At 47.8% G+C, this 25,240-nt stretch overlaps 1 protein-coding gene across 7 annotated transcripts in view; it reads right to left on the bottom strand.

Annotated features, from left to right (window-relative positions):
- The window catches only part of myo9aa (myosin IXAa), a 139,923-nt gene that overhangs the window by 94,190 nt on the left and 20,493 nt on the right, over window positions 1-25,240 (bottom strand). For all 7 annotated transcript variants that reach the window (XM_063188871.1, XM_063188874.1, XM_063188873.1 and 4 more), the window contains exon 2: window positions 18,110-19,034. In XM_063188871.1, coding sequence (XP_063044941.1) covers window positions 18,110-18,952 — 843 coding nt within the window. In that variant the 5' untranslated portion in view covers window positions 18,953-19,034. The remainder of the gene's footprint in view (window positions 1-18,109; window positions 19,035-25,240) is intronic.

Raw genomic sequence — 25,240 nt, 5'->3', positions numbered from 1 at the left:
ATTATGTTGGTGTGTGTGTGTGTTTGTGCTTTTTTGCTGGCAAGACAGTTCTGTCTGTAGATTCAGACTAGCAGTATCACTGTGATATTTTAGTCAGGAAGGGAGCAGCTATGCCCACATCTCAGCAACCCACAGCTGTCCTCCTCCCACTGAGCAGTGGTTGAGCGGAGCTGAGCTGAGCTGTGGTGGATCTCCGCTGAGCTTCTGTGCAGACCAAGCCGAAGCAACACCTTGAGTTTATTTAGCGGCTACAGGAAGTGTTTGCGATAGCTAAGCAAATGTGCCCCCCTCTACCCACCACCCACCTACGCTCCTCTACCCTCCAACACCCCACCACATACAGGCCTATCACTGGATAAACAGATAAGAGCCCTCGCTCACAAGAGTTGAGTCAATAGACCATTTCCACCTCCCCTTTCTCCCGCTTGGCCTCTGACATCACCCCTGTTAGCTAAACCCGGTGCGCTCCGCGCGGTATTAACTGGCAATCAACAAGACGTAGGGCTTCATAAAAACCCTGGAAATACAGTGGTGGTAGCCAAAGAGCTGTCTTCCTGACACTGATAGGGCAAGGCTATCTAAACAACATTAGTCTGGTGGTGGCTATTGCTCCCAACACTTGCTCAACACAGAGCAAAGCGGACGTCTGCCAGATCCCAGTCTTTACTCGGCGATGTCAATAAGACAAATCATTTGCGAGCTAGAGCTTAAGTTTGTAGAAAATAAATAAACACTTTTTTACGACAGCATTAAACATTGTGGTTAAATATGAAGTGCTGGTTGAAAGTGAATATGCATTTAAGTCATTAATTGACATTGGGGAAAGTGTTTTGAAAGGCATGGATATGCAATATGGAAAACAATTTACAACAGCCTTGGCCCATGGTGGTATTCTGAAACCCTGTTTCTCCATCCAATAATAAACAATAAAACTCCCACATTTGGGGTAGCTAGAGGTTAGTCGCACTGTAGTCAAGCTCGTGTAATTGACAGGAATTGCCGCACTGGTAAGGACATCCTTTTAAAAACAGAGGCCAAGGGGGATGGCTGGCTGGCCGAGACACTCCAGTTCCTGAGAGGTAGTGAAGGGGTGGTGGGCAGTAGCGGGGGGCGGGGGGGACTGGACTGGAGGCGCGGCCCAGCCAGGCCAGACCCAATAGGGGGCAGGAAGAGGAAAGGGTGCCCAGCCAGACAAGGCTGGAAGTGGAGGAAATGCGGCCGTCGCAAGCCAGAGAGGAGCTTCCCAATAGCTATGGAGGAATGCACTGTGGCTACAAAGGAAAGCTGAGCGAGAGAGAGAGAGAGAGAGAGAGAGAGAGAGAGAGAGAGAGAGAGAGAGAGAGAGAGAGAGAGAGAGAGAGAGAATGAAAGAGCAAAAAGGAAAGCAGGACAAAGGGAAGAAAAGAAAAACATCCTGGAATTTGTGTAGTTTCTCCCCCACTGACACTTGAAAAATTGGGGCGGTGCTTCTCTGAAGAATGCCACTGTATGCAATGCTTGACAGCATACAAACACACATACGTTCTTAGACACACAAGACATACATTCTTACACTAGAGAGGCAGATTATTGCACACACAGTGGTAAACACACAGCAACACACCCACTGCCGAGGATGCGATAGGCAGACTCAGCAAGCTCTTGTTCTACGAGGCCAATGAAAAAACACGGCACGCTACAATAAAAAAACAAGCATCTGAAAAACAATAGGGTAGTAAACAGAGATTAGCGTGCTATATTTACCCCACAAAAGAGCTAGCTTTCACCATTTCGCTGCTGGGGCTTTTACTAACCGCCATGCCTCCATCATGTGAAAACAAGAGGCGAGAGATTAAAAAACACCCATATGCTTTTTTTCCCCCCACTGCTCACATGCTTAACAGTAGCATGAGATCAAGACTCTCGTTTTCTACTGGAGGCTTCTGTGTGGAGAATGCAAGCCAGAGAGAAGGAATGGATGGGGGGATGGGTGAGTAGAGAATAAGGAGACGAGGACGAGGAGGAGGAGGAGAAGAGGAGGAGCAGGAGCAGGAAATACTCTTCCATGAGAGGAAAATTGTGAAAAATGGGAGTGAAGCTGAGGTAACGTTCTCTCTCTCTCGAGCGGTACAGTACCACCACAACAAGGAAAGACGGAAACGCGACCACCAGCAGACTGGCCGAGGCCGAGATGCGGCAGGCAGGAATTCCTGAGCGGGGGTTCTAATATAAACCCCCCGTCTTCCCCCGGTATTTGTAAGGCCAAGGAGTCAGTCTTGTGGAAACAGCGCCGAGATATTGATAATTATTATTGTAGATCAGCTCAGTGTTGGTAGGAGTGCAGCAGGCCTCCACTTTCCCACCATTTCCAACTTTAAGGGTGGGATTCTTTGGCCAGAGGAAGCAAATGTGTGCTAACTAACAGCCACACACAGCTTATCATATGTTTTACACAATGACCAAAAACGGGCTCGCCATCAACAGCATAAGTCCTACAAATTCAACACAAATACAACAATTGTGTATGGAATGACTTTTCTCTGGTATTTTAATTAAAAAAGGCAACCAAAGACAAGGTTGAAGGAAACAAATGTGTCCTACAGTACAACATGGCCTCCCTACTGTATCAACAGGACAAATCCTACAAGTTCAACAAAAAATGTGTATGTGTAAAGACTTATACTTTAATAAAAAAAAGGAACCAAAGACATGGTAGACCAATAAGAACTGGTGTGGACATTAAAACAAATAAGGGGGTTTTGCTGAACTTGAAGAACGTGGGCTGCTGGACATTGAATAACTGCTCGTGTGATTTGCACAGTACAGTGATTAACATGGGACCTTTAGCTCTAGTGCTGTTTGTTTCAACACACTTAATGGATCACCAAACCAGCTTGTTGAGAAGAGACAGACTCTCGCGAAGGCGCGGAGGAGACGAGTCAAGGTTTGAGCGAGCGAGTGAGAGAGAGGGGGGAAGGAGGAGTGGTTGTGCGGTGATAAACAAACTGCATTCCACAGAAGAAATACAGACGTTACAAATGTCATGCGGAGTGAAACTGCCTAGGGAATATCTACTGGTGAAGAGAGATAGTGGCCTTGCCTGAAAATGGGCCCTAGCTAGGCCCTACATACTGTAGGTGGTAGCCATGTTGTCAGCAATGAGGGATAATGAAACCACCACTGAGGAGGGAATTTGGTCAGCTACAAGGACAATCCTGAACACAAGTGTCATAAAAATATAAAATGTATGTTATTTTTTGTTTACTGGTACTGTAGGTTAGCAAAATGGTGGACTATACAATGCAGAAGAGAGCGTGTATGTACCGGTATGTGTACGTAAACGGAAAAGATCAAAATAAACATTATATTTAGGACAATCTGCGGTTTCACACAGTAGCCTACTACAGTAGACTGTTGTAGGCTGTTGTAGCCTGCTGGCGTAGACGTATCATGACTTTATCCAGTAAGGAGCTGGATTTCTCTAGCATGGGGGCGATCCTCCTAATTGGAATTGATTAAGAAGAGTCAAGGTTAGGCCTGGCGATGCCACTTGGCTAACAACAAAGCAGCTACTACATACGCCCTGAATGTGCTGTCTTACATGATGACCAATACACAATGTACAGTACATTACACTATAAATAGTATCATGATAACTGATACCACAGTGTACTGTATGCATGCCTTCTGTATGTCATGGCTATCAAAATAGGATGCTTTTGAAATACTGCACATTAATTGCAAGCCTATCGCCACTGCATACAGCGCTTTCATTCTCCAACTCCAGTGATCTCGCACAGTCTAATACTGCGGTTGAGTACTGCAATAAGGAGATCATTTGTAACAGATTCCAAAAGGAGGGAATCAGCCCACGCTTTGACATTTTTAAACAAGCGGGCTCTACGATGGTTTATGTTTTACATTGACAATCTGCCACAGGGGAGAAAAATCACTGCTGAGATACTCAGTTACTGGAGAAGGGTGTGGCAGCGGGCCTCCTCTGTGTAACCTTCAGACAGAGAGAGAGAGAGACAGGGAGAGAGAGAGAGAGAGAGAGAGAGAGAGAGAGAAAGAGAGAGAGAGAGAGTATGTGAGAGACCGAGAAAGAGAGAGAGAGCGAGAGCAGGTAAGATAGTGCATTTGTGACAGAAAGAGAGAGAGCGAGAGAGAGAGAGAGAGAGAGAAAGAGAGAAAGAGAGAGAGAGAGAGAGAGAGAGAGAGAGAGAGAGAGAGAGAGAGAGAGAGAGAGAGAGAGAGAGAGAAAGAAAGAGAGAGGGAGAGAAATCAGAGGACAAGCCATGGTGCTAATCAGAGCAACCCACTGAACAGCTACTTGTAATTATTCAGAGAAAAAAAAGAGAAACAAAGAGACCACACTGCACAGTATTTTCACTTCAGCTTGGAAACAGGCAGCTTTGATCACGCTAAAGAGGTGTCTAGGAGGCAGATACTGAACATACAGCTCCACAAAAGACAGCAAGCGGAGATAAAACGTCGCGCAGTGTGTTGTGCAGACTTTAAGGATTACAGTTGACTGGGCCTTTATCAGCTCCTCGTATCCTCGCGGAGTCCAAAGCTGTCTACACACACACACAGCTAATTTATGGAAGTTCAACATGTAAAATTGAAAGAAAAATGTCTGCACACTTAAATCCCCTTTGTGTTCTTTTTAATAGCATGGAAGTTCAACATGAAATGAGTCATCTTTGCTGTTGAATTACGGGTACAAAGTGAGCAATTCATTTGGGTTAGAGGCGAGGCAATAATACGTAGCATTTAATCAATCTACGGCCCTGTGGGGATCCGTCTGAGGCTCTCTCACGTAGCCAGACTGGCAGAGGCTACGGAAGAGAAGTGCGGAGGAGAAGAGAAAAGAAGAGAAGAGAACAGGTGGTCTCCCAGGCTCTCCGCACCCCCGACACCGGGTCACATGACTGGGAATGAGCTTAAGCCCGATCAGCAAGTGGGCTAAAGGAATGCCTTCAGGGTGTGAGGGCTTGCAGAAGAGCGGAAGAGAAGACCGAAAGAGAGAGAAAGAGAAACACACACAGAGAAAGAGAATGAGATTGGAGGAAGAGAATGAAAGAGTGTGAGGGATTGCAGAATAGCAGAAGAGGAAAGAGAGAGAGAGAGAGAGAGAGAGAGAGAGAGAGAGAGAGAGAGAGAGAGAGAGAGAGAGAGAGAGAGAGAGAGAGAGAGAGAGAGAGAATTAGAATGAGAATGAGAATGAGAATGAGAATGAGGATGAGGATGAAAAGGGGTGAGAAAAAAAGAGAAGAGAAAGAGAATGAAAAGAGAGAGAAAGCTTTGCTACCTTGAAGGAGCTGAAAGAAAAAGAAAGAGACACACAGAGAGGTGGAAGAGAAAGAGAGGAAGAAAGAGAAAGGGAGAGAGAGAAAGAGAGAGAGAGAAAAACCGCCCTTCCTTGGAGGAGCCTGGTTACTGAGAGCTAAACAAAGAGTTTTCCCTAAGCCAGCCTGGTGACCCTGTGGTGACTCCAGCTCCTGTCACCATGGCGATAGGCGGGACAATCACAAAAATATGAAAACGTCAAGAAGGCACGACGCCAAAAACGCAAACACCCACAAAAAAAATGCATGCCAAGGCATTTAGTTCTATTTCAATTAATATTCCGTTTCCTGAACGGATTGGAGAAAATCAGTCATTCCAAAGGGCTTTAAAAGGGATAAATGTCCTCTGAAGTACAAACTTCAAACCAAAGCACCAAACCAAAACCAAAACAGAATAATAGTGAGAGGATGATGTAGCATGACACTCGTGTTGTACTGCAAGCTACTCCAGCATGCCCAAATATGTAGCCGTGTAATACGCCATGACCCGTACTGTACGCACAAATAGCGCTTTCTTCCCTCGTGATGAAGCCAGCGGATGTGCTCTGTGTGTGTGTGTGTGTGTGTGTGTGTGTGTGTGTGTGTGTGTGTGTGTGTGTGTGTGTGTGTGTGTGTGTGTGTGTGTGTGTGTGTGTGTGTGTGTGTGTGTGTGTGTGTGTGTGTCTACACTTCTGGGGGAGATGAAGCGGCACCTGTTAAAGGCTAAAGCCTCATGTTCCGGAGCCGGTGCAGCAACAAGCGAGCGTTTTGACACTCCAAAGAGGCACCTCTGGTTTTGCTCCAAGCCGCTGGGTTTTGAAACGGGGGGACAGTAAAGTCGTGTCACCAGCGCGTCAACGGCAGCATTCCACAGAGGTACTGGGCCTGGGGTTTATGTCCCCACACGCCGGTGACACTGTACTGAAACTGCTCACAGCGCCGTGCTGCGCTGCACCGCACTGCACGGCCGACACGAGGCAGTTTAAACACTCAAGCAGAAAAGCTAAACAAAGGAAGACAAGGAAAGACAGAGAGAGAGGAATAGAGAGAAAAACAGATGTGGGGAAAGTGAGAGAAAATGGGATGGAGAAGGGGTGAGAGAAAGAAAAGAGACAAAGAGATAAAGGACAGGCAGACAGACAGACAGACAGACAGACAGACAGACAGGCAGACAGACAGACAGACAGGCAGACAGACAGGCAGACAGGCAGACAGACAGACAGAGATAGAGCGCAAGAGTGAGAAAGAGAGAGAGAGAAAAACAGCACGAGACACGATACACAAGTGTGCTGTTGCTGCGCACGAGTCGACGCAGATCTCCAGTCCTTTTACACAAAGCAGGACAGTCAGTCGGTCAGTCGGCGTGTGACTAGCGAGCTTTAAAAGCAGGTAAGACAGCGGTGGAGCGAGCGGCGAGTGACCAGCTGCTGATCGTCAGACGGTGAATTCCTGAGAGGGTAGAGTGCTCTCCTCTCCTGAGCGCTGCAGGCAGGGTAAGGGGGGCAGGCTGCAGATCAAGGGAGCGTGAAGGGGAGAGGAGCGCCGAGGTCAGCCAGCATCAGAGCCCTCAGCCACAGGGCACCGCACCGCGCTGTCAGCTCCCAGGCACAGGGGAGAGAGGGACTCAAGAGACACTCCAGAGAGAGGAGAAGAGGGAGAGATAGAGGGAGAGCTTGACAAGGGGGTGAGGGAGGTAGAGATAGAGAGAGAAATGGAGTGAGCGCTTGAAAGGGGAGAGAGAGAGAGAGAGAGAGAGAGAGAGAGAGAGAGAGAGAGAGAGAGAGAGAGAGAGAGAGAGAGAGAGAGAGAGATGGAGTGAGAACTTGAAAGGGGTGAGAGAGATGGAGAGATGCAGTAGGGGGAGGTAGGCAGAGGGAGGGAAAAAGAGAGAGAGGCCGACAGATGGAGAGAGAGGAAAAGAGAAAACGGAGTGGGAAGGGTGGAGAGAGAGAAAGAGAGAGGAACACGTATGAGGATTCTTTGGTGTGGGCACGCCAAAAGCCCCCTGAGGTCTCTCATCCCGTCATTACCCTCTATTTCAATCGCCGGTGCAATACACACCTGCACAATGTAAAAGGTGGCTCGAAACAGGTGCGCTTAGGAGAAATGGGCCACTTGCATACACACAGACATGCATCATTTGTATGTGTATAGTGTTGAAGTGTGGACGTGCAAGCGCACACTCGCATGCAAGAGGCCCGTTCAGATCTGTAGACAATCTCCCTGTGTGGGCATTTGTCAAGAGGAGACACACGCAAGATCACAAGACTGTGTACTGTATTTAAATATGTACATCGACCGGAGCATTAAGCAGAGCACAACGGTACAGCCGAGAAATGGGAATTAGAGAAACAAACTGTTCATCATCCAGACTTGTTTACCGGGAGAGCACAGCAACATGACGAAACCCACGCTGGCTTATGCAGGTGAGTCAGTGGCTGTTTAGTGCAGCCAGCCGTAACACGCCGGAGACAACCGGCTGGATGAGAACGCAGACTCACTGGCGTAACGCTACTGGGTGCAGACACATACAAATGCGCAAACAGAGGATACACCACAGACACAGACACACACACACACACACACACACACACACAGACACACACACACACACACACACACATCTTAACACAACGACATGCAAACATGCAAATGCATGCACCTATCTGTATAGTGCAGTCTATACACATAACTCAACATGCGAGCACACACAGGACAGGACAGGTCAGGTTCTGGGTTGTGCAAGCAGAGAGAGAGAGAGAGAGAGAGAGAGAGAGAGAGAGAGAGAGAGAGAGAGAGAGAGAGAGAGAGAGAGAGAGAGAGAGAGAGAGAGGTGATGTCCAAGGAAGGGGCATCTGAGTTCAGCCGTGCTCCACACGTGACCAGGGCCTCGCAGCCTCAGGAGCCAAACACAGAGGCATTATTGTCACGACACAGTCAGGAAGAGAGGAGAGGAGAGGAGGAGGAATCAGATGAGGAGGAAGATGAGAAGGGAGAGAGAGAGAGAGAGAGAGAGAGAGAGAGAGAGAGAGAGAGAGAGAGAGAGAGAGAGGAAGAGAGGAAGAGATAGAAAGAACTTTTGCTCTTGCTCTATCGGTGAGTCATTTAAAAGTCAACGTTTTTGCGTCAACATCTGTCAAATGAAAAATAATAACATTGTATACATTTCATGAATGCTAAGCCTGTAATAGGAGTAAAAATCGGAATATAAACCCATGATCCACACATAAAACAAGATGTCTACCTGGCTGACACAAACACACACGCAAAACAGGAGAGCCTGAAAAATCCCCAGTAGATGGAGGGGAGGACAGGCACTCGGCCATTACCCGGGATCAACACTCCAATCCCGTCAGCGCAGCACTTTGGGCAATAATAATTCACTCCTATCATTTGTTTTCCCTCAGATGGTTTCTGCAGTTGTTGCGGTAAGGATTTCTCAAATGTCACAGCTTGGCTTTCTTTATGAGAAACCCCACCTTCACTTTTGCAAGCTCTTTTGCAAGCCGCCGACTGCTCCATCCATTACTGTACTGTACACCGCTACACACTGCAGATGTGTCTGTCTGTGGAGGACGAGTACTGTGTCTTTGGCAGGCTGAGAAAGCTCATCATCCAGCTCTCCCCCCTTCAAACCCACTGTGGGAGTGATGCAAAGACCACACATCCGTTTTTTTTCTTCTCCCACTCACGTCTACTCTCTTTGTCTTGTCCCCTAAAGCCCTTTACCATTTCCTAAGGGAAGGTGGTGGACAGAAACAAACTGAATATCTGCATTACTTCATTAAAAAAAGTCTGCGAAATGTTGACTGCCAGCTGTTACTGTAGGCAGATGCAGATGGCCAGTCCTCCAAAGAAATGGACTGAATATCTGCATTACTTCATTAAAAAAAAGTCTGCGAAATGTTGACTGCCAGCTGTTACTGTAGGCAGATGCAAACAGTCGGGGGTCTGCGAGTTCACGGTGAAGCGGTCTGTGCAGGCCAAGCACTGTGTCCTCCAAGGCCAAAAGCCTGCTCTGCTCTGCTCTGCTCTGCTATGCTATGCTATGCTATGCTATGCTATGCACTGCTACGCACTGCTATGCCGTGTGCATCCTCCAGCTCCCGGCTTCCTTCCTCTGTTGCTCTGCTGCCTGCCAGCCTGCTGCTCACCATCTAGACGGTGGCGAGAGAGATGATTTTTCTTGGCAACAAAACACTGGCGATAAAGGCTTCCTGTGGTTGAGTCACTTTGGCATGCACGCACGGAGCGTGCGCGTGCGTGCGTGCATGCGTGCGTGCGTGCGTGTTGTGTGCGTGTGCGTGTGTGCAGGAGAGAGAGAGAGAGAGACAGAGAGCGATGGTCGTGCATGTGTGCAAGCCTGTGGGTGCAGGTCAGGTGTGAGAGTGTAGGAGTGTGTGTATGTGTGTGTGTGTGTGTGTGTGTGTATATATATATGTGTGTGTGTGTGTGTGTGTGTGTGTGTGTGTGTGTGTGTGTGTGTGTGTGTGTGTGTGTGTGTGTGTGTGTGTGTGTGTGTGTGTGCGTATTAGAGCATGACACGCAAGTGGATTTTCACTCCCGTCCCATCCCGGTCCCAGAAAAAAAATCCCATCCTGTCCCATCCCGGACTGGAGTAAAAGAAGCAAATCCCATCCCGTCCACTCCTGAAAATAATGCTTCCCAATCCTGCCCACTCCCACTCAAAATCAATCCCACTCCCGTTTCGTCAAAAAAACTAGGCTTTTTTAATGAAAAAACAAGCGAGCATTCCCGCTCCCTTTCATTTGTATTCCCGCTCCTGCCCGCTCCAATTCATCTTTATTCCCGCTCCTGCCCGCTCCCATTCATCTTCAAAATTTTGACTCCCATCCCGCAGGAATCCCGCAGGACCCGCGGGACCCACGGGAAATCCCAAAAAATGTCATCCTCTACTGTGTGTGTGTCTGTTGGAGGAAGTTGCTACGCAAACAAACCATAAGCCTGCACTCAAGTCTAAAAGAGCAGCAGGAGAGGTGTCACAAATTACTCCTGCCTTATAACATGCAAAAACGAAACCGCATTTGAGCTAATGTGTGACCAGCCCCACTATAAATAACAAAAAAAAGAAAGAAGCCTGGGACTCATCGCTGTCTTCATCTCTGCAGAGCGCGCTACAGAGGCACCTAGGGGAATTCTTCTCATCTGAGGACGTGATAAAGCGGAAGCCAGAAAGATAAGACAACACTCACACAGAGAGAGAGAGAGAAAAAGGGAAACTTCCTGGGGAGGCTGTGCGCCAGAAGGCAGTCACATCAAACAGCCAGAACCATAAGAGAGGAGAGGAGAGGCTGAGGCTGGGCCGGGCCAAACAGGCCCTGGGTGAATGCAACACAGTCCCAGATGAGAGCAAGAGAACACCCCATCACCACCCATCACCACCCTCTCCACCCCCCCATGCCCCCAGCTCAGGAAACCTCCAGAGGTCAGCTTGATATGGCCATGCTTTCGAGGTTCAAACATACATAAACACACAGTGTGTTACTGATAAGCCCAGACTCACTAGGCAAAGGGCTAGCGAATAGCCTCACAGTTCCTGGCTGGTGAAGCTGGGAGGTATTGATGCCCAGATTCTTAGCGCTGTACATCAAAAGCAGGGCTACTCTACTTCCTGCATTCCAGGGACTCACAGAAGACGCGTTCAAACAGTTGTCGGACGTTGATTAGCTGAGAGAATAGAGCGGCACTGATAATTAGGTTGACCTGGACGAGAGGAGAGAGCCACAACGGGAGGATGAGCACGAACAGGCAGGCAGGGAGGCTGGCGGGCGGCAATCACGGCCCAAAGTGTTCCCATCTCATTATTTCATTACTCCTGCATTAGTAGCGCGTGATTAAATGAAGGCCACTTCATTTCCTGCAGCGCAAAATCCTTGTCCGGGCAGAGGCAGCACGGCTTGGGGGAAGATTGGAGGATTCGAGGCTGAGGAGGAGACTGAAAAGATGCTGTAAAAACAAACTGTGCTGCCACGGCCCACTCATAAAAAAAGGTGAAGTAAAAAGCCTAAAGAAAACCTTATGTAATGCATCAAAACTGTTTCTCTCCCCTCCAAGCACACTGTTAAAATATGCATGGCTTATGACCATCCCTTTTGGCTTTACCCTCTTTGCTGTGAATTTCAATGTTGAGTACCTTAGCGGTGCAGAGTTTCCAAATATATAATTAAAGCCACTGTGTTGTGTTGTTTTCCCAAAACAACACAGGTTTAGGATTACATCACCACCCTAACTGGAAGTGAGGTGGGTCGGAGAGAGGAAGACTGAGGCGGAATTGCAGACTTTACACCCCGTTTAACTACCCTCACTTTGGAAAAACTTGGCGTTCTCCTCAGCGCCTACAGTCTTTAACACCTCCTGCAGTAAACAGCAATTCCGACAGTGCCAGAGAAACAACCTCAATCAATCCCGATCCATCCCCGCCAAGAGAAAAGAAAAACAGCACTTTCCATGTACAGCAAATCCCCCAATCTCCAGCGAAGCCACCCCCTTGAAGAGGCCGTAATTCACAGTAATCCAGCTAGCGCATTAGCGTTAATGACAGCCAGTATTAAAGATTCATTACGGGCCTGGTGGGGTAGTGTAAGATCGCTACACATGTGATGGGGCTGGTGGCTGGAGGGGTGAGGGGGAGGGATGTAGTGGACCAGGGGTGGCCGAGTCACGCTCCCGACCCCGACCGACTCCAAACCCTGACGGCTCTAGGTGGAATGTTTCTGTTGGCCCCCTCCATAGCCAGCAGGGCCTTAACGAGCCGCCAGGAGGAAGAGCGAGCCTTTTTTTTCACCCCCAACAACAACTGAAACTGAGACCCACCCTCCACCCTCTCCCTCTCCCTTGGACAATTTGGTAAGACTCATCCCATCCCGGCAGAGGAGTGGAGAGTTCAACCCACCCTGGGGCATTTCAGCCCCCCGGAGGAGGAGGAGGAGGAGGAGGCTATTGATGAGCGGGACAGACCAGCCTGAGGGTCAGACCTGTGAAGCCCCAGTAGACTGCTGAACCCAGCCCAAACAGTCAGCCAGCCAGCCTCCCCTGACGCTCTGAAAAAGACTGCAAGTGACATCCAACAGAGCATCCCATGAATGAAACTTTTGTTCATTGTTACATGGGGGGGGGGGGGGGGGCTGGGCTGATTTATCTGCGAGTCATCTGACTTGCCAAATGTAACTTGGGCCGATCCAAACAACTCCCAGCAAAAAAGGAACATGTCCCTTGGCGTTATGTGGCAAGCTAATAGAATTCAGTGCCTGTATTCGAGTCGTCTTCCATGACTGGACTGTCTGACCTATACAACATCTGCACTTAAATGAACACGCTATGAGCGATGCTGCACAAGGTTGCCCACAGCCCATATTACTGTTGGCCATTACCATGAAAGAGAGGTCATGACAAACATGTACATAACAGGCTAGGCTACTGATGAGTAAGACAGACAGACTTAGAATCAAGAAAGAAAGAAAGAAAGCAAGAAAGAAAGAAAGAAAGAAAGAAAGAAAGAAAGAAAGAAAGAAAGAAAGAAAGAAAGAAAGAAAGAAAGAAAGAAAGAAAGAAAGAAAGAAAGAAAGAAAGAAAGCTCAGGGAACAAGACTGGACTGGAAAAAGAAAACAGATTGCATTTCACATGAAAGAGGTGTTTAGGAGGGGCAGACATTGCTTTAACAGTTACTTTACCAGTATCATCATATAACAGTTATTACGAGTAGAGGTGCTCCGATCACCATTTTTTGGCCCGATCACCGATACCGATCACCAAAAATCTTTATCTGCCGATCACCGATCATTGCCGATCACAGAAATTATTTCCTATTTTTTAATAGCCTATTAATTATCCTTATTGAATATTTCTGCCCATAAACCAATCAATCTTAATTTGCACATGTCGCTTTCACAATGTAGGCCTATTATTAGGCTATTACTATTATGATTATTATTATTATTGTTATTATTATTATTATTATTATTATTATTATTATTATTATTAGGCTATTATTATTATTATTATTATCTTTCAGCTCTTTCAGACTAGTGTTGGTAATATAGCCTACAAGTAAGTCTACAGTATTAATCAATTTATAAGCTATTGCATATAATTACTAAACTATTTAAGATTGAATTGAAACTGAAACATTACATCAATTTATAAGTTATTGCATATAATTACTTAACTATTTGAGATTGAATTGAAGCTCAGACACCTGGATCTCAGTCTCTCGTCTTCTGCATACGAGAAAAAACCCTGTCGCTTTAAATGAGCAGCCTCGTGAGGAGAGCCCCTCCCCTCTCTGTCACTCACTGTCCACAGCTGCAGTGCTCCGCGACCGTTCTGCTCTCTCCCTCTCACTTCTGTCGCCGTTTGGCGTTTCAGCGACTATCAAACTAATCGACTGACTGTCAATTACAACTTTGAAAACAATAACGTTGGCATGCTTGTGCGGACAACGTGAACTTGTCGCGCGCTGACCGAGGCAACTACACAGGTTATAACGTAAAATGGCTAACGGGCGAGAAGTAGTCTATCGCAAATTACATTGTGACTGAAACACTTGAGATTCTACATACACAAAACAAGAAAAAAAACTTCACTTGAAAGAACAGGGAACACGCACAACACAGCGTGTCTGCGAGGAAAGCTCTTTCTCTGTAACACTGTCATAGAATGTAGAATTCCCTGCACAGACTCATTGAGTTTCACCGTCCATTCTCCCTAGTTGCTGTTTGGTGTTGCAGCGACTACAAAACTAATGACCTGGCTGTCCATTAGGCTACAACTTTAAAAACAATACAGTTGATGATTGTTTTGGAAACGTTTAGTTGTTGCGTGCTGACAGGCTGTAACTCAAAATAGTGAACATGGAGACTGACACGTCATTCACAAATTACAAGCGTCATGTAAACTGCGCATGGATCGGAAAATCAGATCATTGTTGATGCAGATATGATTATAAATGGTGAAAATGAAGGAGGGAATTCCAAAAAGTTAAAGACAAGTAAAGATGCCTTATTTTGGTGCAGCAGCTGTGCAGAGCCAGCACCTAGGCTACATGCAGGCAGCGCCAGGTGTAAAGGCGAAATGGTTGCGTGAGGAATTTAATATCTCTGGATCGGTTTTTTGATCGGCATGTTTTTCCGATCACCGATCAGGCTATTTTTGGCCATTATCGGCCGAGCATGATCGGCTGCCGAGCAATCGGAGCACCTCTAATTACGAGTGACTACAAATTATGATAATTAAATACCCTTGGCTTCTATTATTGAAACCTAGTGTCACAGCCATTAGGTTTTCAATCTAATCAAAGTTTGAGCGGGCGAGTAACCCTTTACCTGCTAGCAGAACAAAGAAACAACACATCTTAACAGCTCTAGTCTAGATGATAGCTATCCGTCATAGCAATAGCAATAGCAATACTGTCTTATCCCCCGGGATTACAATGTCTTTCACAAATGAAACCAGTGAGACTGACACGATTGTGAATAACGTCTGCAGCTTACAACTTGACAAAAGTTGAAGTCGTGAATCAGAAGTCAGATTATCAGGAGCACTTGAGAGGCCAGGCCTCACCCCACCGGCACATTTACTGTACACACACAAGGTTGCCACACCACAATCCGCCTGGCCTGGCTAGAGTCCAGCTGATAGAGCCCTGTTGCGGAACGGAACGCACCCATGTAGCGCCAAACAGCTGCAAGTTGAGGGAAAATGTGGTCATCTCCGTTACCACTGCTGCTACTACTACTACTACTCCAAGGGCTCTGATACTTCACTGGATGTCCCAGCCAAGTTCCACAGAACTCTCAATCACTATGCCTCAGCAGTTTGAATGGAACATTACATGACATTATATACAAAGCAGACTGTATCTAAAGCAGTCTACAACTGATAGGATAACATGGAACAACCGCAAGAACGAGCACTGTCTATGCCGTTTCATCATGGTGTATACAGAACAGAACCACTGCCTTCTTGGCTACATTTTTGATGGAGCATATGATGAGTGTAAAAATAAAATGCTGCGGCCCCATCGGGTTATACAAGAACCTTATGGATGACATCACTGCTGTTTCATTAAAGGCATAGAACATCTGTCTGCAGCCAAGTTGCCATGCTCACGGAAGGGCCATTTAATGTGCAAACAAGAGAAACTGCTTTTAATTCACCCTGATTAAAATAACATAGTCTGCTTCAATTATTAAAAAGGCCTCCATATTATAGCATGTCTTTTAGCATCCATCACTTTCTGCCCACTTATGCCGAGAGAGGCCACAGTAGGCCTACAGTATGTACTCAAGTATCTAACGACCATCAGTTGCATATGCCTGTGGGGATTACGCAGATTTCCATTTAGATTAATGGTGTTTGCAATTCAGATTAAAGGCCACGAAAGCCCCGTCACTCCCAAGAGTGAAATCACAGCAAATCGCAGCTCCGCCATTGTAGTGGCACGACACAGGCAAACACATTCCAAACACTACATTTTAAAAAAGGGAATTTCACAAACGGCAAAGAAGAAGAAAGGCTTTAATCCGGATTTCTGAAAACAAGCTGTGCTAATAACCCTCCATCATGTCTTTTGTGCCTTTTTCAAACACCATTGTTTGCTTAAACATTTGAATCTAGTACTATGTGGGAAAAGAGCCCATGGACTGCAGTCCTTACACGAAAGGAATTGTGCCCGACATTGTTAGGGGGAACCCTAAAGACGAGTGCTTTTGAATAGGAGTGACTTTACCAAGATGGATCACCCGGCTACCTGTGCTCCCTGTGGTGGCGGAGGCGAACACAGCTACCGTGGCTAGTCAGTCATCATCAGCGTTGGCCCTATCTCTGAGCAAACAATTAAGGTTGGCCCTCTGCACTCAAAAACCACTCAATGGTGCCAACTGGTTGGACATTAACTCGGCCGTGTTTAAATATTAGCTTTGCAGAGCAGCGTGGGATGGCATTCCCCAACAGGACTACAAAGGGGGTGCATTTCATGCCTGTGGAACATCTTTATGTCTCCAGAATGAGTGAGGCGTTTATGGTTCCATCTGGGCCTTCCAACAAGGCCCGTTTAACATAAAGCTGCTCACTTTCCAATTTTTGCTATAATTTACCGAATGTGTCCTTTGACCACCGTGCATTGCGGCTAAAACTCTTGTTCAACTATTCTGAGCTTGGTTACTCACAAAAAATAGAATTGTGTGTAATCAAAAGGGAAATGGAAATGTGATATCTGACTATAGGGTTAGCAGTCGAAGAATGCTTTCTGGACACCTTGGGTATTTATTTGTTTCACAGTAAAAAAAAAAAGCAAGCGTTGACACACAGGCATAGTATTCTCTAAATATCTCCACCCTTGCTTGAAACTCAAGCCATCTGCCAACAAGAGTCTTGCATACCATTCATTACATCACCGACGTACTGTAGTCTGGAGTGACTGAGGGCCTCCTGGCAATAGTAATTACAGTATCTGCAGTGTTACCAAAACAGGTTCGGATGTTCTAGCCATCTGTTAACAAGTGGCGAGGAGCTAATGGAATGAATGGATGCCATCCTCATAGTCATAGGTGCTGCACTGCCTGAAGGCAAGCGTCTTATATTCTGTCACTTGATGCCCTACTACAACATGGCCAGATGTCAGATCGCATACATGCGAACAACACATCCTCTTGCTTCAGCTTAGCGAGGCAGGCGATAGACTTGTATGGTAGCATTTTTTCCCATTAGGAGGCTACTAAACAGACGCACCGACACTCTTGAGATATGCAGAATGACCATGTGACAATGTTTATTAAACAAAAGGCAGCAGCTGCCGAAGAGTGATCCCAAACAGGTTCTCCAGAGCAAGGACACTGGACATTCCTGCGACTGCGGATCTTGCAACACAATGAGCTGGTGTGCTAGCATTACACGCACGACAATAACAGACACAGTTGATTGCCCTAAAAGGAGAGTTTTCGCGAAAACATTCAATGCTTCTGGGTTTTGTAAACAGGAGCAGTAAGTAAACAAGAGTAGAAATGATGACTGGCTTACACACAGCAGACAGCCAAGCTAGTGCAAATAATCTGGATTACAGCGCATTAGAGGCTTCTGAGGAATCGAGGCAGCAGCAGCAGCATAAGTAACAGCAGCAGCATCATCATCATCACGCCACTGCAACAGCTGTACTGACCCAAAGAGCCATTTCATAACCAATGCCCCTCGTCCAATCAAAACAGCAGCTCGACCTGCTGAGTAAGCAGAGGGGACCAAATGCCATGAGTGGGATATCAATTTCAATCGCAACCAACATGGCACACTGCAGCAGCCCTCATCAAAGGCGTTGGCCGATTTCCTGTGAGTCAAAAAAGGTTGCTGAAAAAATAAACAAGTAAAACACACTGGTGATTTCACTGAAACTCATAGTGTTGAATGACCACCCAGCACAACTCTGCTTTTTGGTGCGGTTGTGACAAACTGTTTCATTGCAATTGTTTGAAAGAGAATTTACAAATAAGAGAAAGCATATTGCTTTCTAAAATAAAACAACTTGATGATCAATTGATGATCATCTCAACTCACAGTGACTGGAGACCAACAGAAACCAAAGTAACTGGACAATGTTCACAACTAAGCTGCCAAATGGCGCAGGACAAAAACCAAAGCAATGTTCTAAAATAAAACCTCTTGTAACCTTCTACAGCCTCAATGGTGTCAACCAAAGTTTCTACAGACTCAATGGTGTCAAGAAAAAAGGGATCAAAACGTCTGTACGTGTGAGATGCAGGAAAAGACAAAACCATTAAAAAGCCCATACCTCTAGGACTGGCCCGGCACCCAGGATGGTCTGCTCCACTCCACTGGCGAAGCCCTTCTGGCTGAGGGCGGTGAGGTGGTGGATGAGGAAGTTGGTGCTCTGCGTCTTGCCGGAGCCGCTCTCGCCGCTGATGACGATGCACTGGTCCTGCCGGCGCTGCAGCATGGTGTGGTAGGCCACGTCGGCCACGGCGTAGATGTGCGGCTCCAGCTTGCCCAGCTGGTGGTTGTCGTACATCTTGACGTACTTGGGGTTGTAGATGGGCAGGAACTTGAAGGGGTTGATGACTATGAGGATGGTGCCCACGTAGGTGTAGATCTTCTCCTGCTTGAAGCGGATGCGCAGGTTATCCAGGAGCGTCTTCTCGTTCAGGTCGGGCACGTTGCAGAGGTCCTCGTAGTCCTTGGGCGGCGGCTGCGGCAGGAAGCCGCGCTCCACCATGCGTCGGCGCTCCTCGGTGACGCGAAGCCACATCTGCAGGCTGCCGTAGTGGATGGAGCCGTCCAGGTTCTTCTCGCGCAGCAGGAAGCGGTAGTCCTCGCCGCCGAAGCGGTTCTCCAGCGCCATGCGCGGCCACAGCATCATGCGCTGCACCGGGCAGTCGCTGGGGTTGAGGATCCATTCCTCGCCGCCAAACTCCTTCACCTCGGCCAGCACATAGAGCTTGGTGCGGTCCAGCCGGAGCCGGTCGATGACGCCGGCGATGACATCGGCGGCGGTGGTGTTCTTGCGGGCGCTGACGGGGCAGTAGATGGTGCCCTCGGCGATCACGCCCGGGTAGATGCGCAGGGTGAACTCCGAGTCCTCGAAGCGGCGTCTCCCCCCAACATCATGAACATTCATGTTGGAGCCGCCGTTCCCATGGGCACCGGCAGCCGCGGCGCGTCCTTCCAACGGGACTGTGGACTTCTTCAAGACATTACCACTGTAGCAGAGAGGGAGGACAGGAGGAGGAGGACAGGGCAGCGGGGGAGGTGGGGAAGAGAGGGAGGCAAGAGAGAGGGGGAAAAAAACAGAAACAGTTAAAAGATCTGTTGAAGTCACGATGAAACTTGCACAGTACAAAAAAATATATGACTCATGATGACCCCTCTGACTCATCTCACGGTTCCTGCTTCTTGCGTGAAAATTCCTTGACCCTTCTCCTCAGCAATCATATCTGAGTAACTCAACACGACAATACATTTACTGTTCCGTTTCAAGACACTAAACGGCCTTATGGGATGGCCTGTGGTGCAGACAGAGGAGCTGTTAAACAGCGGGGACAAAAGGGCCGATCAGCGGTAGGGGTGCTGCTGCTGCTGCGCAGTGTTGCCAGATTGGACTGTTTTTTCCCACCCAATTGGGCTGCTTAGAATGGCCATCTGCGGGTAAAAATTGGTTAAAATAAAGGACATTTGGGGGGCGCTGTGGCGCATTTGGGCTTGCATGCCCATGGGGACCCCGGTTTGAGTCAGAACCGGGTCATATCCCAATCCTCCCCCATCTCTCTCACCCACTCATTTCCTGTCAGCATCTCATACTATCCTGTCAATTAAGGCATAAAAAAACCCTAAAAAATATATCTAAAAAGGGCATTTGGGTGGGTTTTTCTACGAATTTATGGCCATAGAAATCAATAGAATTCAGTTCAAATTGTGCTGAATTTAGTGCTTCCAGGTGGGTTTTGAGAATTTTTTTTGGGCTGGAAATCATCTGGCTCGTCTGGCAACCCTGCTGCTGCGGATGCACTGGGGTTACTATCTCCCCCTCCGCAGCACACAGCACTCTTCATTATCCCACTGCCAAGATAACCACATGGCACCTTCTGCAATCACCACACAATAGAGCAATTCAAGACCCCGGGCTTTTCAGTTTGGAATAGTCTACCATTGACTGAGGCACGCAACACGCAACCCAATATATTTGGCCAAGCAAGCAAGCAAACGCCTCCCGTTTTAACCACCAAAATGGTCTGATTATTTACAGAATAATGAAGATTCTGAACAGCCACCACCGTAGAAAAAAAAGTCAAAAGACAAATCATCTTAAACTACATTGGTTTCTTACATAATAACGCTTTCCTCTGAGATTATATGGTGGAGAATTGTCTTCGGTAATCAGGGGCTTAATTTCAAGATCAGATATCAGTTGAAACATACATAATGCAGGAATGTGAAAACATTTTTTTGCGTCGAACCTTCTCGGGTTCGTCCTTCTCTGAGACTTTAAGAGGGGTTGGTTGACCATGTCTGTGCCTAAATAACTCTGTCTAGCTCAGACCTACACACTCACTCCATGGTACTATTCAATCAAGCCATTCATTCCACTGCTCAATGGCTTGATTGAATTCTCCCCCCAAATTTAAAGGCTGCCTCTGTAAGCCATGCACACACGCGCACGCGCACGCACGCGCGCACACGCACACGCACACGCACACGCACACACACACACACACGAAGATGTGAAAATGCCTCTTGTGAATATGCCCCAGTGAACTCTGCAACTTTAACCAGATTGCATAAGGACAGACACGCGCATGGACGGAAGGACGGACGGACGGACACACAGACAGGCGGGTATTAGGCAGCAGATGCATGCTGCACTTTGCCGAGCTATCGAAGGATTTGGGTATGCCTTGCAAAGGGCCAGATGGTCAGGGCACTGCTTAAAGGATAGGAGAAGATTTGCTAGGAGACTCTGCTAGTTCCACACTGCCCTGTGTGTGTGTGAGTCCGCGTGTGTGCATGTGTGAGTCCGCGTGTGTGCATGTGCGTGTGCGTGTGCGTGTGTGTGTGTGTGTGTGTGTGTGTGTGTGTGTGTGTGTGTGTGTGTGTGTGTGTGTAAGTGTGTGTGTGTGTGTGTGTGTTTACCACCACATCAGGACAATCAACTAATGGCTTTAGACACTCCGGCGGGGACTAGCGTCAATCTGGTGTGGAAAAATCAATGGAGAGGAGAGGCAGTGGAGGTGCTACTGTACATTATCGCAAATGGGGATGGTCATGAAGTACACATCAATGCTATTGTATAATAAGCTCCATAGCTATAGTAAGCACATCCGCACAATCTATTCTGGGTACGCTCTTATCGCTCTGACAGTTAATTTACTACCGGAACCCTGACTACACTGTTGGACGGCCACCAGCTGACCAACTGTTTCTTTGTAAGTCATCCAAGATTATCGGTCTTCATATCGCGATGAGAGAACACGTTGGCTCCTGATGTCATGAACATGAAAGAGAAGTAGCAGCAGTAGAGGCAGAGGAAGACAGCAGTAGGCGATCAGTCTGTGCTTTTTGTCCTTCCAGGGACATATAGTTGCAAAAACTAAGTCACACAAGCCAGAGAGAGAGAGAGAGAGAGAGAGAGAGAGAGAGAGAGAGAGAGAGAGAGGAAGAGAAAGAGAGAAAGAGAAAGAGAGAGAGGGAGAGAGAAAGAAAGAAAGAAAGTAATTTAAGAAAGAAAGAAAGAAAGAAAGAAAAAAGGGATGAAAGAAAAAAGTATAGAAAGAAAGACAGAGCGAGAGAGAGAGACACAGATAGAGAGAGGGAGGGAGAAAGAGAGAGACCCTTCTCTTTCATCTGAGGAGAAGAGAGAGGGGCTGTGGTGGTTGGCTGGTGATAGAGTAGCAGCAGCTTTTTGCCCTGCAGCAACGGAGGCTCCAGGGATACGCCCCTCCCTCCCCGGCCTCCTCCTCTTATGGCCCAGTCCCACCACCACAAAGAAATCACTCACCTCTCCTGCTCTCAACTATGTGACGGTAACAAGAGGACGACAGAGAGTGACGGCATCACACGGACCCACACGAAAACAGCAGAGCAGACCACGTTAGCAGCGGAGAGTTGCTGGCCTATGGCACGATAAGGAACAGTGTGTGTGTGCAGTGTGAGTGTGTTCGCACGGCTCTGTGAATCTGTAATAGCCACAGAACTAAACTATTCTGGCTATGACAGTTAGCTGCAGGCTCTATTTCATCTCAATAGCTAATAATTTCACTGGCGGGCACAAATACCACGACACTGGCCTTGAGAAGGCAGGCTTTTCAAACTGGGCCACAGGCCAGGAACAAGTTTATGTAAGAGGAGAAAAGTCATAATTCGCAGAGTTGACATTAATCCCTCGTTTGAATTAGAGATTACGGAGAGAATGTGTTAAAAGGGAGCTCCTTTTTGTGTTTGGGCACGATACGTCAGCTTTTCAGCCAGCCATTCTCTCCCCCTCTCTCTCTCTTTTTCTCGCTCACTCCCGTGCTCCCCTCTCCGTCTTTCTTCCCAAGATGAGCAAGTCAAAAAAGGAGGGGGATGGGGGTGACCTGTAGCTCCACACTCAACAGACAGCAGATTACAGGGTTGACGGGGTGCCGAGAGAAAACAACTGTGCGCCGAACACGTCCACCGCCGCGCAGCACTGGTTTATTGTCCCCGGTAATTACCATAGATATATGATTACACAGACAACGTTACAACTTTCAAGACAACTTTCAAACGCCAGTCAGTCACAGCCAAGCGGACGAGCGAACGCGGGACTCAGGCCGAAGTGAAGACGCAAAATACTCGGCTGTCAAAAAAAAAACGTCCAGTGAATGGTGATTACCGGGGCGCAATGGACTTTCGCGTCTGTGCCACAGCTGAATTCACTGTGTGAGTGACACTAAAGGGAGGATGAATCCAAACGCAACCAGTGTGTCTTCTTCTGCTAGTGATTCTCCGGCACGATAACAGACTTCGGCAGGGAGCCTGAAGCATAAGCACTCCTCTCCTCCACCCAACCACCACCAACTCCGTCCTCTCCGCCCTGGCCTCTCATTACTCCATGAAAGCAGTGAAATGATTCCCATTAGTAGAATTTCATGCTCCGCTCTCATGTCATGCAGACACTGGGAAGAGGACTTGCCACCTCGGGGGTGAAGGGGGGTAGCAGGTTGTGGCGGTAGGGGTGGTGATATTGGGGGTACTGAGACTTTAAGAAACTGGGACGGGGAAATGAGTTTGTGTGTGTTCGTAGGAGAAATAGACTTGTGCAGGCAAAGTCAAGACCTCGCTCCCTCTCTCTCTCTCTCTCTCCTGTGAAGCTACTCTCTCCCTCAGCTCAAGCACAAGGCCAGGGCAAGGTCATTGGCAAAACCCAACAGGCATAGACAATGTTCTTTGCTGCTAGCATTTGCAACTCTGAACATGAACCTCAGTCAGACACACACAGCAAAATGTGCCACACACACACACACACACACACACACACACACACACACACACACACACACACACACACACACACACACACACACACACACACACACACACACACACACACACACACACACACACACACACACACACACACACACACACACACACACACACACACACACACACACACACACACACACACACACAAGAGATAAAGCAGGCAGTGGCCGGGGGGGACTGAGTGAGTTGAGCTGATAATGAGTCGGCCGGTGGCAGCTGGAGGCCTGATTGACCTCAGGGCCAGAGGGGATGCGGCGCAGAGGAGAGGAGCAGCCCAGGAGGACTCTCCTGCTTGTCTGCTCAGGCCACAACATGACCATGCACTGCACCCTGGACTGGGCTGGACGACTGGACGCACACTGGCCTCTGCCTCTGCTATCCTATCCACTCCTCTCCGCCCCACAATAATTACATGCCTTGGACTCAGGCCTTGGACTGACACACGTACGAACGCGCACTCACAAACACACACACACACACACACACACACAGACAGACAGACAGACAGACAGACAGACAGACAGACAGACAGACAGACAGACAGACAGACAGACAGACAGACAGACAGACAGACAGACAGACAGACAGACAGACAGACAGACAGACAGACAGACAGACAGACAGACAGACACACACACACACACACACACACACACACACACACACACACACACACACACACACACACACACACACACACGCTAAACACACCATATGGCAGTGAACCAAGCCCACGGCAGTATGTACGTGGCTGCAACCAGTGGGGGTTAAGGCAGTGAACTTGTCGGCCACATTTCAAAGCAGTTCTCTGGGCAAGATCCTGCAGGTCACTCACGTCCACACACAAGAAGAGCTCTTGAAGTCTGAGGTCAGTGGCCTGCCTTTTCTTCCAAAAAGGTCAACCACACTTTCCATAGGCAATGCTACAGCAATGTCTGACCCAGTTTTTCTTGTCTTTGACAGTTATTGCATCATTCTTGAACTGAGGAGAAGAGTCACTTGATAAATGTAGGAATGTTTTGAGTTTTGACAATCCAACTGCATGTAAATACAACTAAATATGCTCAAAATAAATTCAACTACAAAGCAGATATACCTTGACCAAAAAAAAAAAATCACCAATGTTTTCCTTCACCCTCAAACAAAAGTATCACACTTTTTAACTTACCTCGCCGTGTGGAGGATATCAAAACGGACCATGGACCAAGTTCTCAAGCGAAAAACACACAAAAATAAAAACAAAAATCCTGGCTGCTTCTTAGTATGTTGATTCTCTCACCATTTACCACGAAAGTCAGAATATTACCAAGAAACGCAAACTACTGAGGAGGGCAACGATAAGTCAGGAATGCACTAAAATAATAACGAAGAAGACAAGTCAGCCAGTGGTTGTTGCGAGCCGCCCCAAGGGCCGGAGGAGGAATCCATTAGAGGCTGGCTGGCCTGGACGGGTCGCAGGGTCCGCTGCCTTGAAGCCCAAAGGACTCATTGGCTTCTAACGCACGTTCCTCCACACAGCTTCATCTGGCAGCCAGAGAGGAGCACAACACACACACACACACACACTCAGTCAGTCTCACACACACACACACTTACTCTTCTCACAGACATAAGTGCAAGTAGAAAACGTTGCACACCAAAAAAAGTCCACTGACAACACACGCGACCTGGAGTCCATCCGGCCAAAAAAAAAGTGATCCGCATGTGGATGCATGCTGTCCACTACCTAACGGCCTGCATGTCTGACCGCTGAGTAATCCCGCCACAAGTGGCACATGGCTGCTGATGAGAACGCTGGTCTGCGGCCAACTCCAAACAGGTGTCGCAGCTAGGGTGAGTAGGCTGGACGGTGGAACTGTGTGGGGGAGAAGAGAAGGATGGCTCCTCCACAGATCTGCGTTTT

The sequence above is a fragment of the Engraulis encrasicolus genome, chromosome 22, assembly GCF_034702125.1.
Source record: "Engraulis encrasicolus isolate BLACKSEA-1 chromosome 22, IST_EnEncr_1.0, whole genome shotgun sequence".
Taxonomy (NCBI): Eukaryota; Metazoa; Chordata; class Actinopteri; order Clupeiformes; family Engraulidae; genus Engraulis; species Engraulis encrasicolus.
The sequence above is the reverse complement of the archived record's forward strand: the minus strand, read 5'-3'. Positions and strand labels throughout refer to the sequence as shown.